Source organism: Manis pentadactyla, chromosome 3 (assembly GCF_030020395.1).
Source record: "Manis pentadactyla isolate mManPen7 chromosome 3, mManPen7.hap1, whole genome shotgun sequence".
Taxonomy (NCBI): domain Eukaryota; kingdom Metazoa; phylum Chordata; class Mammalia; order Pholidota; family Manidae; genus Manis; species Manis pentadactyla.
In genome coordinates, this window is record NC_080021.1 from 23905054 (window position 1) to 23918431 (window position 13378).

At 40.1% G+C, this 13378-nt stretch overlaps 1 protein-coding gene across 11 annotated transcripts in view; it reads left to right on the top strand.

Annotated features, from left to right (window-relative positions):
• SAMD12 (sterile alpha motif domain containing 12) overlaps positions 1-13378 on the top strand; it is a 395771-nt gene that overhangs the window by 50264 nt on the left and 332129 nt on the right. For all 11 annotated transcript variants that reach the window (XM_036876336.2, XM_036876340.2, XM_057497806.1 and 8 more), the window contains exon 2: positions 10698-10876. In XM_036876336.2, the coding sequence (XP_036732231.1) occupies positions 10698-10876 (179 nt within the window). The remainder of the gene's footprint in view (positions 1-10697; positions 10877-13378) is intronic.

Here is a 13378-nt window from a genome sequence, read left to right on the forward strand (position 1 = left end):
GCTGCAATAAACATAGGGGTGCATATGTCTTTTTCAAACTAGGCTGTTGCATTCTGAGGGTAAATTCCTAGGAGTGGAATTCCTGGGTCAAATGGTATTTCTATTTTTAGTTTTTTGAGGAACCTCCATATTGCTTTCCACAATGGTTGAACTAATTTACATTTCCAACAGCAGTGTAGGAGGGTTCCCCTTTCTCCACATCCTCACCAACATTTGTTGTTTGTCTTTTGGATGGTGGTGATCTTTACAGGTGTGAGGTGAAATCTCATTGTAGTTTTAATTTGCATTTCTCTGATGACTAGTGATGTGGAGCATCTTTTCATGTGTCTGTTGGCCATTTGAATTTCTTCTTTGGAGAACTGTCTGTTCAGCTCCCCTGACCATTTTTTGATTGTATTTGTTGCTGTTTGTTTGTTGAGGTGCATGAGCTCTTTATATATTTTGGATATCAACCCTTTATCAGATCTGTTATTTATGAATATATTCTCCCATACTGTAGGAGGCCTTTTTGTTCTATTGGTGGTGTCCTTTGATGTACAGAAGCTTTCCAGTTTGATGTAGTCCCACTTGTTCATTTTTGATTTTGTTTCCCTTGCCTGGGTAGATATGTTCATGAAGAAGTCTCTCATATTTATGTCCAAGAGATTTTTGCCTATGTTTTTCCTAAGAGTTTTATGGTTTCATGACTTACATTCAGGTCTTTGATCCATTTCAAATTTACTTTTGTATATGGGGTTAGACAGTGATCTAGTTTCATTCTCTTACATATAGCTGTCCAGTTTTTGCCAACACCATCTGTTGAAGAGGCTGTCATTTCCCCATTGTATGTCCATGGCTCCTTCATCATGTATTAATTGATCATATACATTTGGGTTAATATCTGGACTCTCTATTCTGTTCCACTGGTCTGTGGGTCTGTTCTTGTGCCAGTACCAAATTGTCTTGATTACTGTGGCTTTGTAATAGAGCTTGAAGTTGGGTAGCGAGATACCCCCTGTTTTATTGTTCCTTCTCAGGATTGCTTTGGCTATTCAGGTTCTTTTGTGGTGCCATATGAATTTTAAACCTATTTGTTTCAGTTCATTGAAGAATACTGTTGGTAATTTGATAGGGATTGCATTGAATCTGTATATTGCTTTAGGCAGGATGGCCATTTTGACAATATTAATTCTTCCTAGCCAAGAGCATGGGATGAGTTTCCATTTGTTAGTGTCCTCTTAAATTTCTCTCATGAGTGTCTTGTAGTTTTTAGAGTATAGGTCTTTCACTTTCTTGGTTAGGATTATTCCTAGGTATTTTATTCTTTTCAATACAATTGTGAATGGAATTGTTTTCCTGATTTCTCTTTCTGCTTGTTCATCGTTAGTGTATAGGAAAGCAACAGATTTCTGTGTATTAATTTTGTATCCTGCAACTTTGCTGAATTCAGATATTAGTTCTAGTAGTTTTGGAGTGGATTCCTTAGGGTTTTTTATGTACAATATCATGTCATCTGCAAATAGTGACACTCTGACTTCTTCTTTACCAATCTGGATGCCTAGTATTTCTTTTCTTTTGTCTGATTGCTATGGCTAGGAACTCCAGTACTACATTGAATGACAGTGGGGAGAGTGGGCATCCCTGTCTTGTTCCCAGTCTTAGAGGAAAAGCTTTCAGCTTCTTGCTGTTAAGTATAATGTTGGTTGTGGGTTTGTCATATATGGCCTTTGTTATGTTGAGGTACTTGCCCTCTATACCCATTCTGTTGAGAGTTTTTATCATGAATGGATGTTGAATTTTGTCAAATGCTTTTTCAGCCTCTATAGAGATGATCATGTGGTTTTTGTCCTTTTTGTTGATGTGGTGGATGATGTTGATGGATTTTTGAATGTTGTACTATCCTTGTATCCTTGAGATGAATCCCACTTGATCATGGTGTATGATCTTCTTGATGTATTTTTGAATTCGGTTTGCAAATATGTTGTTGAGTATTTTTGCATCTATGCTCATCAGGGATATTGGTCTGTAATTTTCTTTTTTTTGTGGGGTCTTTGCCTGTTTTTGGTATTAGAGTGATGCTGTCCTCATAGAATGAGTTTGGAAGTATTCCTTTCTCTTCTATTTTTTTTTGGAAACCTTTAAGGAGAGTGGGTATCATGTCTTCTCTGTATGTCTGATAAAATCAGCCATGAATCCATCTGGCCCAGGGGTTTTGTTCTTGGATAGTTTTTTGATTACTGATTCTATTTCATTGCTGGTAATTGGTCTGTTTAGATTTTCTGTTTCTTCCTTGGTCATTCTTGGAAGGTTGTATTTTTCTAGGAAGTTGTCCATTTGTTCTAGGTTTTCCAGCTTGTTAGCACATATATTTTCATAATATTCTCTAATAATTTTTTGTATTTCTGTGGGGTCTCTCGTGATTTTTCCTTTCTCATTTCTGATTCTATTTATGTGTGTAGATTCTCTTTTTCTCTTTATTAAGAGAAAGTTTGGATAGGTGCCAATCTATTTTGTTTATTTTCTCAAAGATCCAGCTCTTCATTGAAAAATCTTCATTGATTTCTTCTATTGTTTTATTCTTCTCAATTTTATTTATTTATTCTCTGATCTTTATTATGTCCCTCCTTTTGTTGACTTGGGCCTCATTTATTGTTTTTTTTTCCAGTTTCAGTAATTGTGACTTTAGACTATTCATTTGGGATTGTTCTTCCTTCTTTAAATAGGCCTGGATTGCTATATACTTTCCTCTTAGAACTACTTTTGCTGTGTCCCACAGAAGTTGGGGCTTTGTGTTGTTGTTGTCATTTGTCTCCATATATTGCTTGATCTCTGTTTTAATTTGGTCATTGATCCATTGGTTATTTAGAAGCATGTTAAGCCTCCATGTGTTTGTGAGCCTTTTTGTTTTCTTTGTACAATTTATTTCTACTTTTATGCTTTTGTGGACTGATAAGTTGTTTGGTAGAATTTCAATATTTTGAAATTACTGAGGCTCTTTTGTGGCCCAGTATGTGGTCTATTCTGGAAAATGTTCCATGTGCACTTGAGAATAATGTGTATTCTGCTGCTTTTGGGTGTAGAGTTCTGTAGATGTCTGTTAAGTCCATCTGTTCTAGTGTGTTGTTCAGTGCCTCTAAGTCCTTAATTATTTTTTGTCTGGTGGATCTGTCCTTTGGAGTAAGTGGTCTGTTGAAGTCTCCTAGAACGAATGCATTGCATTCTATTTCCTCCTTTAATTCTGTTAGTATTTGTTTCACATATGTTGGTGCTCCTGTATTGGGTGAATATATATTTATAATGGTTATATTCTCTTGTTGGACTGAGCCCTTTATCATTATGTAATGTCCTTCTTTATCTCTTGTTACTTTCTTTGTTTTGATGTCTATTTTGTCTGATACAAGTACTGAAACACCTGCTTTTCTCTTCCTATTGTTTGCATGAAATATCTTTTTCCATCCCTTGACTTTTAGTCTGTGTATGTCTTTGGGTTTGAGGTGTGTCTCTTGTAAGCAGCATATAGATGGGTCTTGGTTTTTTATCCATTCTGTTACTCTGTGTCTTTTGATTGGTGCATTCAGTCCATTTACATTTAGGGTGATTATTGAAAGATATGTACTTATTGCTATTGCAGGCTTTAGATTTGTGGTTACCAAAGGTTCAATGGTAGCTTCTTTACTATCTAACTGTCTAACTTACCTTGCTTATTAAGCTGTTATAAACACAGTCTGATTGATTATTTCTCTCCCTTCTTATTCGTCCTCCTCCATTCTTTATATATTAGGTATTTTATTCTGTACTCTTTTGTGTTTCCTTTGACTGCTTTGTGAGTAGTTGATTTTATTTTTTGCCTTTAGTTAGTATTTGTTTGGTCTTCTGTCTTTGGTGTGATTTTATTTTCTCTGTTGACATCTGTTTAGCCTTAGGAATGCTTCCATCTAGAGCAGTCCCTCTAAAGTAGAGGTGGTTTGTGGTAGGAAAATTCCCTCAACTTTTGCTTGTCTGGGAATTGCTTAATCCCTCCTTCATATTTAAATGATAATCGTGCTGGATACAGTATCCTTGGTTCAAGGCCCTTCTGTCTCATTGCATTAAGCATATCATGCCATTCTCTTCTGGCCTGTAAGGTTTCTGTTGAGAAGTCTGATGATAGCCTGATGGGTTTCCTTTGTAGGTGACCTTTTTTCTCTCTCTGGCTGCCTTTAATACGCTGTCCTTGTCTTTGATCTTTGCCATTTTAATTATTATGTGTCTTGGTGTTGTCCTCCTTGGGTCCCTTCTGTTGGGAGTTCTCTTGCCCTCCATGGTCTGAGAGGCTATTTCCTCCCCCAGTTTAGGGAATTTTTCAGCAATAATTTCTTCAAAGACACTTTCTATCCCTTTTTCTTTCTCTTCTTCTTCTGTTACTCCTATAATGTGAATATTGTTCCATTTGGATTGGTCACACAGTTCTCTTAATATTGTTTCGTTCGTGGAGATCCTTTTATCTCTCTCTGCTTCAGCTTCTCTGTGTTCCTGTTCTCTGGTTTCTATTCCATTAATGGCCTCTTGCACCTCATCCAGTCTGCTCTTAAGTTCTTCCAGAGATTGTTTTATTTCTTTATTCTCCCTCTCAACTTGATCCTTTAGCTCTTGCATATTTCTCTGCAGGTCCATCTACATGGTTATGCCATTAATTTTTATTCTTTTTCAGGGAGATTGCTTAAATCTATGTCACAAGGCCCTCTCTCAGGGGTTTCTAGGTAAATCTGGACTGGACCAAATTCTTCTGCCTTTTCATGGTGATAGAGGTAAGCAGGTAGCATGTGTGTCAGCTGGGCGAACAAAGTCCTTTCCTGCTTCTTGGTCACCTTGCCCTTTTCTGCTTCCTGTGTCAGTTACCTGCACACCTGGAGCAGCCTCTGGATTAATCCCCTAAGCTGCCACGGGTGGGGTCAACATCAGGATATCCCAGAGCTCTGAGGGGAGTGGCAGGCATGCCGGGTGGCCTCTCCTGCAAGAATGGCGCCCCTTCGTGCCTTGCCCTGGTTTCCTCTGCCTGCGCCAGGCAACTGTGCGCTGGCCGCAGCCTCTGGGTCTGGCCCGTGTGGCTGCACACTGGGAGGAGATTCTGGGTGGTTGCTGTGGGCGCAGCTGTTCTCTGGCTGCTCTGCCACCATGGGCAGGCATGTCAGCTCTCTGATTATTCTGCCACCACAGGCGCACACGCCGCTTTCCAGCTGCTCCACTGTCATGGGTGGGTACGGCCACTCTCTGACTATTCTGCCACTGCAGGTGCATGTGGCCGTTCTCCAGCTGCTCCGCTGCTGTGTCGGGGGCTGCACCAGCTGGGGGAACAACTTGCAGGTTGCCTATCACCGTGAGGGGCTTCAGGGGTGCATTGCCACCCAGGAGGCTGGGGCACCTGAAGTTCCTCAGTATTCCCATCATGCTGGGTTGAGTGTGCCAGGACACTTCTGTCCAGCTGTAAGGCCTCTGTCCCTTTAAGACTTTCAAAAGCACTTGCTTCTCTTTTGTTCCAGGGGAGCCGGCTGCGGGGACCCGCTCTCAGGTTTTACTTTTCCATTTCTCTAATATCCAGCACACCATGCAATGTGTGTCAGTGCTCCTGGGGCAGATTACTAGAGCTGGGTATTTAGCAGTCCTGGGCACCCACTCCCTCCCTGCTCTGACTCCTCTCCTCCTGCCAGGGAGCTGGGGTGGGGGCAGTGCTCAGGTCCTGCCTGGCCGTGGCTTGTATCTTACCCCCTTTGTGAGGTGCTGAGTTCTTGCAGGTGTAGATGTAGCCTGGCTGTTGTACTGTATCCACTGGTCTCTCTTTTAGGAATAGTTGTATTTGTTGTATTTTCAAAAATATATATGGTTTTGGGAGGAGATTTCTGCTGCCCTACTCATGCCACCATGTTGGCTCCCCTCTTATTTCTTTTTAAGACTAAATAGTATTCCATTGTATGTACCTCATTCTTTTTTTCTATTGACCTGTCAGTGGACATTTGGATTGTTTCCACCTTTTGGGAATTGTGAATGATGCTGCTGTGAACATGGATGTGTGAATATCTGCTTGAGTTGCTCCTTTCAACTCTTTGGTTGAACTGCTGGATCAAATGGAAATTCTATGTTTAGTCTTCTTGAGGAATCAACATACAGTTTTCCACAGCAGCTGCACCATTTCATATTCCCAGCAGCAAAGTAAGAGGGTTCCTGTTTCTGAGGGACTGAGTTTTCACACATGTACTAGTGACAGTGCCTTCAAAATGGCATCTCCAAACAATGCTGAAATTTGTGCATCTGCAGTGAAAAATTTCTCTGGTAACTTTTTAAAGGAGCAATATTTATGAAATCTGTTTTGGGTTTTAAGTCTTCACTTTGAAGAGTCCAGTGTTTGCAACTTAGACATTAAAGTGGCAGTGGCAGCATTTCAGGTAATGACCACAGGCAGTCTGCAGTGTCAGTTCAATGACTAGAAATCTATATGGCACAAGAGTGGTTGGGAAGATCAGGAAAACATGAAGAGGGTCTCAAAGCTGACCTGTGAGCTGTCAAGCCAATTAGACTGAGTAAATAACATTAGTGAAAACAATAAAGGGCAGTGATGAGGACAGGAAAGAGAATGCAAACCAGGGTGCCTTTTACATGAGCAAAGAAATGGAGGTCACATCTTGTATGAGACCATTTGAAAGTTGCTTGATTTGTAAATATTAGGGACATGAAATTTCAGGGAAAACAAAGCAAAGCCTGTCAGAAATGGTTTTAAATAAATAAACCCAAGCACGAAAACCTAAGTCAAGCTGGGTTTGCAGGCAAGGAATAAACAGCTATGGAGGACTGAAATATTTGTGTAGAGAAGGCAGCTATGTGTGTAGAATGTCAAAATACTGTATTCTCTCTCATGTTTATGGTTCCCTTACATTTTGAACACTTGGCACTTACTAGCAGAGAAAAGTTTCCTCTTGATTTAAGGTATGAACATGTAGAGAGAAGAGATTGCTGGTTCATTCAGTAGCTGAACAAATGTTTCTTAAATGCCTATTATGTGCCAGGTTCTAGACTGGGGAGTGGAGATCATGGGGATGAGTAAGGGATGGAGCCTGCCTTGAGCTTGTAGTCGTGGTAGGCCAGGCGGGCAGATCAGTTAAATAGACATCCTCAGTGGACTGAGGCAGATGAATCAATAGGGGACTGTGGGCCTGGAGGGAGTGCAACCAAAGGCTTCTTGCTCTGACAGCTGGGAACCCCTAAAAGGCTTTCTGAAGATGAGGTCTCACCTGTCATATGGGACAAGTGGGAGTTTTTCTCCCGAAGGAGAAAGTAGGACTGGGGTGGAGTAGAACCTCTCTCTAGGAGGAGGAACAAGCTTGAGGAAAAGTGAAGGAAGCTTGAGGGTAATTTCCCAGGGAGGTGATGGGGGAGGGAAAGAGGAGGTACTGGAAGACCCCAGCAGCTCAGTTGCCTTCCTAGGCCATGCATTCCAAGGTGGAAAAAAGCTGGGGAAATAGTGGGAAAAAGACTGGAGAGACAGATCAAGGCTGTACAATTTTTTTCTTCTTCATTAGTGTCTAAATCCATCCCATGCTAATTCCCCATCTCCCTATACAAGCATATCTTTAAAAATAATTTTGCATATTTAGTTGAATGTTCATTGTAAGTTAGACTATTCTTTGGAGGTGGGGAAGCTGACTGACTGACATTAAGAGTAATTAGCCTCATGCTCCCACAAATTTTGGCTACTAAATTCATTCTGCCACTGAATTGGCCATTGTGCTTGGTTCTCCAGCTTCTATGCCGCCCCTGCCTCAGGGACTAGTAGCAGTGTTGTTTAGGGAATCGACCTTCGCTTCAGATCAGCTTGTTTAAGGGTAATCCTATCTCCTCAGTCAGGGTTTTAGTTCATCAGTGGGTGTGTGGTTCACTTTGAGCCCATGAGAAAAGATGGAAATTTGGAGGAAGATTGGGAGAAAGAGAACCATGGCCAACCTAACTCTCTTTTGTTAGGTGAGAAACAGAAGCTTGCAGCTTTAGGTACCATAAGTGGACCTTGGCTTAGGGTAAAGGTGACCTTAAGGATAATCAAAGTGGAGATGAAAAAAATCAGAATCCTTGATAACACCACTGAGCTGGGAAATCAGCTAACTCTGAACTTTCATCATTACTAGGTTTCCTGTTCTGAAAGCCAATCATTGTCCTTGCTCTTTAATCCCTTTTGGGTTTGTTGATCTGAAACTTGAAATCATCTCTATCCTACATTGACATATGACCTTTGTGGCCTTCAGCAGACACGTGTATGACCTCTTGGGACTATAATCCTTCAATCTTCATTTCTCTGTCATTGAAGTGAATGTGATTGCCTGTTTTTCATGAAGATTATCTGAGATCCAGCACAAAGCCTGAAGGAGGAGGTGTGAACTAATACATACTGAGTGCCTACTATGTACACTGAACTAGGCTGGCCTGGTCCTTGGTTTTGGTAAACTTAGAGATGAGGAGAGAAATTCAAGTAATTTCCTTATTAAGTGGTATAAATAACACCACGTGTATATGGACCTTTGCACAAATCAGTTTTTTAAGATCACTCAATATTTGTTGAATACTTACTGTTTCAGGCACTTAATCTAACATGAGGTTGGGAAGAGGAAGGGGAGTCATAGCCAAGGAAGTGGTATTTAAGCCAAAACCTGAAAGATTAGTAGGAGTTAGATGAAGAATGGGAAAAACATTTCATGCAAAGAAACATTACGTACAAAGTCCAGTAGGTATAAAAGAACTTGGTGTGTTGAAGGAAGTAAAATTATGTGGTCAGAGTGGAGGGAAGGGGGAATAACATGGTGGGAAATGATGCTGGAAAGGTGAAGAGGGACAGATGATACAGGCCCTTGATTTAAGGCTTGTTGCCATATTAAAGATTTTTGAAGGATCTAGGTGTGAAGTGAAGCCAGTAGAAAGTTTTAAGTAGATGAGTGTCATGATCTGACCTATGCATTTTTTTAAAATGGGATTTTGGGGATCAAATAAGGAAGAGTAGTTGAACTAATCCACAGTATGGGTAGGAGATGTGGTGAGCTTGGACCTGGGTTATGGTAAGTGGCGATGGGCCAAGTGGGTGGATTTGAGCAGCATTTTGGGAGCAAAGCTTCCTGGGTCTGGTGATAGATGGAAGGGATGTCATGAACCATGACGAGAGTGGATGACTTTTTGATTTCAATATAAATGAAGACTAGAAAGGGCCATTTTTTCTTTCTTGAAGAAAAACCAAGGTTCAGTTTTACACATGTGAACTTTGAGAGATGTGTGATACAATGAAATTGGGATGTTGAATAAATAACAATTTCTCTTATGTAGGTCTGTTTAGGCTGGAGTTAGTTTGCATGTCATGGGCAGATTGTTTGTATCAAAAGAGATGAGAATTGGTTGTGCATGTTAAAGAGGGAGTAGAGAGTGGGAAAAATATACCTTACCTCTTCTGGGAAGCCTTCCCTCATCTCTCAGGGGTAAAATATTCTTTCTTGATCCAGTTAAAGAGAAGAGAAAACCCTGGCCTGGATGGGGTACTAAGGAAAGGGAAAAATTATAGAATCACAGAAGTTGGGTAAGGGGAAAATTGAAGATGTTGAATAAAAGGAGATTATCAGTGAAGTGGAGTCCTGAGGGAGATGAGAGGGGATTCTGGCCAAAGGGAAGGGGAGAAGGCCTTCAACTAAATTGGAAGGGGTGGAGTCACAGGGAGGTGAGATAATTTACTGTCAGAAACCTGAAAACACACACATTATGTGCTTGCACATACACACCCATGCCATGCATGCCCATGGCTTCCTTCACATACCCAGCAGTTCATGGAGGCCTTCTAGGTGTAAAGTATGGTACCCATAATATTCACTATTTCTTTGATGATATTCGGTGCATAGATGGGCTTAGTATTTGTTGAATGAATAAATATCCCAGAAAATGAGCTTTAGATTTAATTTTGGGGGATATCCTTGTTAAAGGATGTGCAGAGATTAAGACAGGAAAAATCAGAAGCCTTGAGGCTTGATTCCCATGAACCCTCCACTTTGATCTTTCTTTCTCTTCCACGTAGCAGTAATAACCGTTTCAAAATCACTAGTTCATTTGTCCTGCCTCTTCTACTGAATTGTGAGTTTCTTGGAAGGTACATACCACATGTTGGTAAATGGGAGGATAATATTTTAGTATTGTCCTTTAGCAAGGACAATATTTTTTTGGTAACATCTGTCACATAATAAATCCATGTTTCCAGGATCTAACCCAGGGATGACACATAGAAAGTGCTCAATAAATTGTTGAATGAATACAAGCATCTGGATTTGAGTGGATGCTTTAAGAGTTCATTTAGTGTGAGGAGGGAATGGGCACCTTCCCAGATAAAGACACAAATATAAGCTGAATTGCAGGTGTGGAGGCAGCAACGAAGTTGCCTGATTTGGTATTCTCTTCTGTATTGTGGGGAGTGGTAACTTGTTCAAGGTCAAACAATTTGAAATGATGGGTTCTGGATTTGCACATAGGTCTTTCTGACTTCAAAGCTCAGGGTTTCCCACTATATCATGTTCCCTCCTTACCAAATTATTTCCCATGGTTGTGACACCACCTCTCAACTCACAGACACCTTGTTTGTTCCCACTTAGGCCAGATGAAATATTACCTGTCATGGACACCTTCTTTATATGATTTGTTTCCTCACTTATGTTTTTTTTCCTCTATCCTAGCTCTCCACTGCGGCTTGAATCCACAAGGTATTGATCACTCTGCCCATGCTGAAGGTATTAAACTGCAAATTGAAGGTGAAGGTGTTGAATCTCAATCCATTAAAAACAAAAATTTCCAGAAGGTGCTCGACCAAAAAGGAACCCCCAAGCGATTACCGGCAGAAGCTGAGACAGCTAAGGTAGGTAATGATCCACTGATTTAAGGAGACTCCGAAGTGCAGCTTTGATATTTTGTGGTCTAGCCACAGAGAAGAACTGCTGGTGCTTTCAATAATTACCATTGTGTTGTCAGTTAAATGAACACTGCTCCTTGATTATAGGCAACAATTAATGAAAATATTGATAGTATCCCCTTTGGAGTGGAAGGGTGGTCAGTCTCATAGTATGAGGCTCTTAGTATGGTATAGAATGGGCTATAGAGAAGAACTTGGACTTACAGCTGAAAGATTTGTTTGCCAGACTCATACTTATCATTTTATGATGTTAGGCAAGTCATGTGACTTTCCAAGCCTCATATTCTTCATCTGGAGAATAGGGATCATAAAAACTATCTCTCTTGTTGTGTTGAACAGATGAAATAATGCTATGCATGTGGAAGTATTTTGTAAAAGGCCCAATGTTGCATGAGTCTGAGGGGCTTTTGCTGGAAGACACAGTTAAAATGTCAGCTAGTATTAACAATTATTAAATATATACATATATTCCAGTTACTGTTTAAAGGATTCTTGATGTACGGCTTATTGTGTCCCTGTAACAATTCAATGAGGTAGACAATAGTAAACAGGAATCTTGTTCTATTCATTGTAGGTAGGTCTTTCTAGTTTTTAGCCTAGATGTAGGCTAAAACATAATGCACATTGGTAAACTGAGTTCGAGGGTAGATGATTGTTTAATAAAGACAACCTCTTTTAAAAGTTTTCTACAATGGAATTGGCACTATATGGATTTTTGTCTGAAGTCAATTGAGATGCTCAGGTTGAGGGCAGTGTTGAAGATGTTCATATTAGTTTGTGCCTTGGAAATCGAAAGAACTAGTCATCACACAGTATTCGGTTTCCCCTTGTATATTCTCTGCCAAGGAATTTCCTTTGAAATGTTTGTGTGGTTGAAGGTACGCATGCCCAGAAAAGTAAATATTGCAATCACCCAAGAAAAACTTTAGGTAAAAGGTCACTTTGCCGCCATACAATAACCAACTCCCTCCCCACAAAAAAAAAATGTCTCCCAAATTAAATGTGAATTTTTCTGCTTGTTCTGTAGTTTTGAATTCTTAATGTTGTTGTGTCCCTTCTCTAGTTTGGAAAATCAAAAACTGGTGGCATTAAGTGTGTGTGTTATATGGAGTGCTGAATTATTTACCATGGGAGCTGCTGCGGATATGTTGTGCTAGACATTTCAGCTAAGAGAAATGGCACCTCATAGGAAACTGGTTGATGATTACTGGATTTGGTTTGTGAGCAGAGCTGGAAATAAGCCCTATCACAGTGTCGAAACCTGATCAATCTCTGATGCCACACAGCCATCTTGAAAGAGCAAAGAAGAAATGTCTTAAGGGTCTCCTTTAACTAGGAGGATAAATGGTCTGAGGAGGAGCTTTTCAAAAGGATACTTGACATATTAAAAATCACAGTGGAGAGAAAACTATTGATATTTATCTGATTTTTTAAATTCAACTTTATACATTTCCAGATTATCTATCTCCTTTAGTTGTAAAACAGACTGGTAATATAAAAAGCTTGGTTCAAATCTAGTACGATTTGATTACTTCTAAATTACGTGAAATTTGTGATGTAGTAAGTCTTGAATTTTCACATTAGCAGCACTTGCCATTGTCTCCAGATCACTTTATATTTGCTTTGCTGAAAACACTTCACTGAGAATGTAGTGGTCTACAATGAACCTCTCTTCGGGAATAGATCTCGTATTGGAAACCGGAATCATTCTGAGTTTATCCAGATCATCTACAATGAAACCCCCAAACAAAGGGGGTTGAAAGTGGATTGAGTGTTTTCACACTGACATATTTAGGAATGAACGGACTTTAATAAAGCTTGCACAAAGTATTTTTCATGGAGGCTTGATGACCATGATTGCTAGGGGGACAGAATTAAAAGTAGGTAGCGTAGTGTAATTACTGCAGACCAGAACATCACATATCCTGGGTTTCTGCACAACAGACAATGGGAACTTGTTTCGTGCATGTGCAGGCACACATCAGTGTTGTCTTCTGTTGCATTTAGAGCGTTATGGGAGTTGTGGGTCTTCTTTTTTCTTGAGTAAATAATTGAACCTCTGGCAACATGATCTCCTCTAAACTTAGCTAAAACAAACAAACAAACCAAAAACCCAACTCTGGCTACAAATGCATGTATTTAAAAAGCCAGTCAGTAATGTAAATTGGTATAGCTTTTCTGGAGGACAGTCTAATTGCAGTTATCAAAATCTTAATTGGATGTAATTTTTGAAAAAATAGTTCCCTCTCTAGGAACTTGGGCTAAGGAAATAATCAGCCAGATGTGCAAAGATGGCTGCAGGAGAATGGTCAGTCTAGCACTGTTTATAGTATGAAAAGGTGGGCACAGCCTAAATGTCCATTCACAGGACACTGGCTAAAAACCGTGTGTATTCACACAGTGGAGTAGAATTCTCCCTTTAAAGGTGAGGGGGACCATGTGTATTTA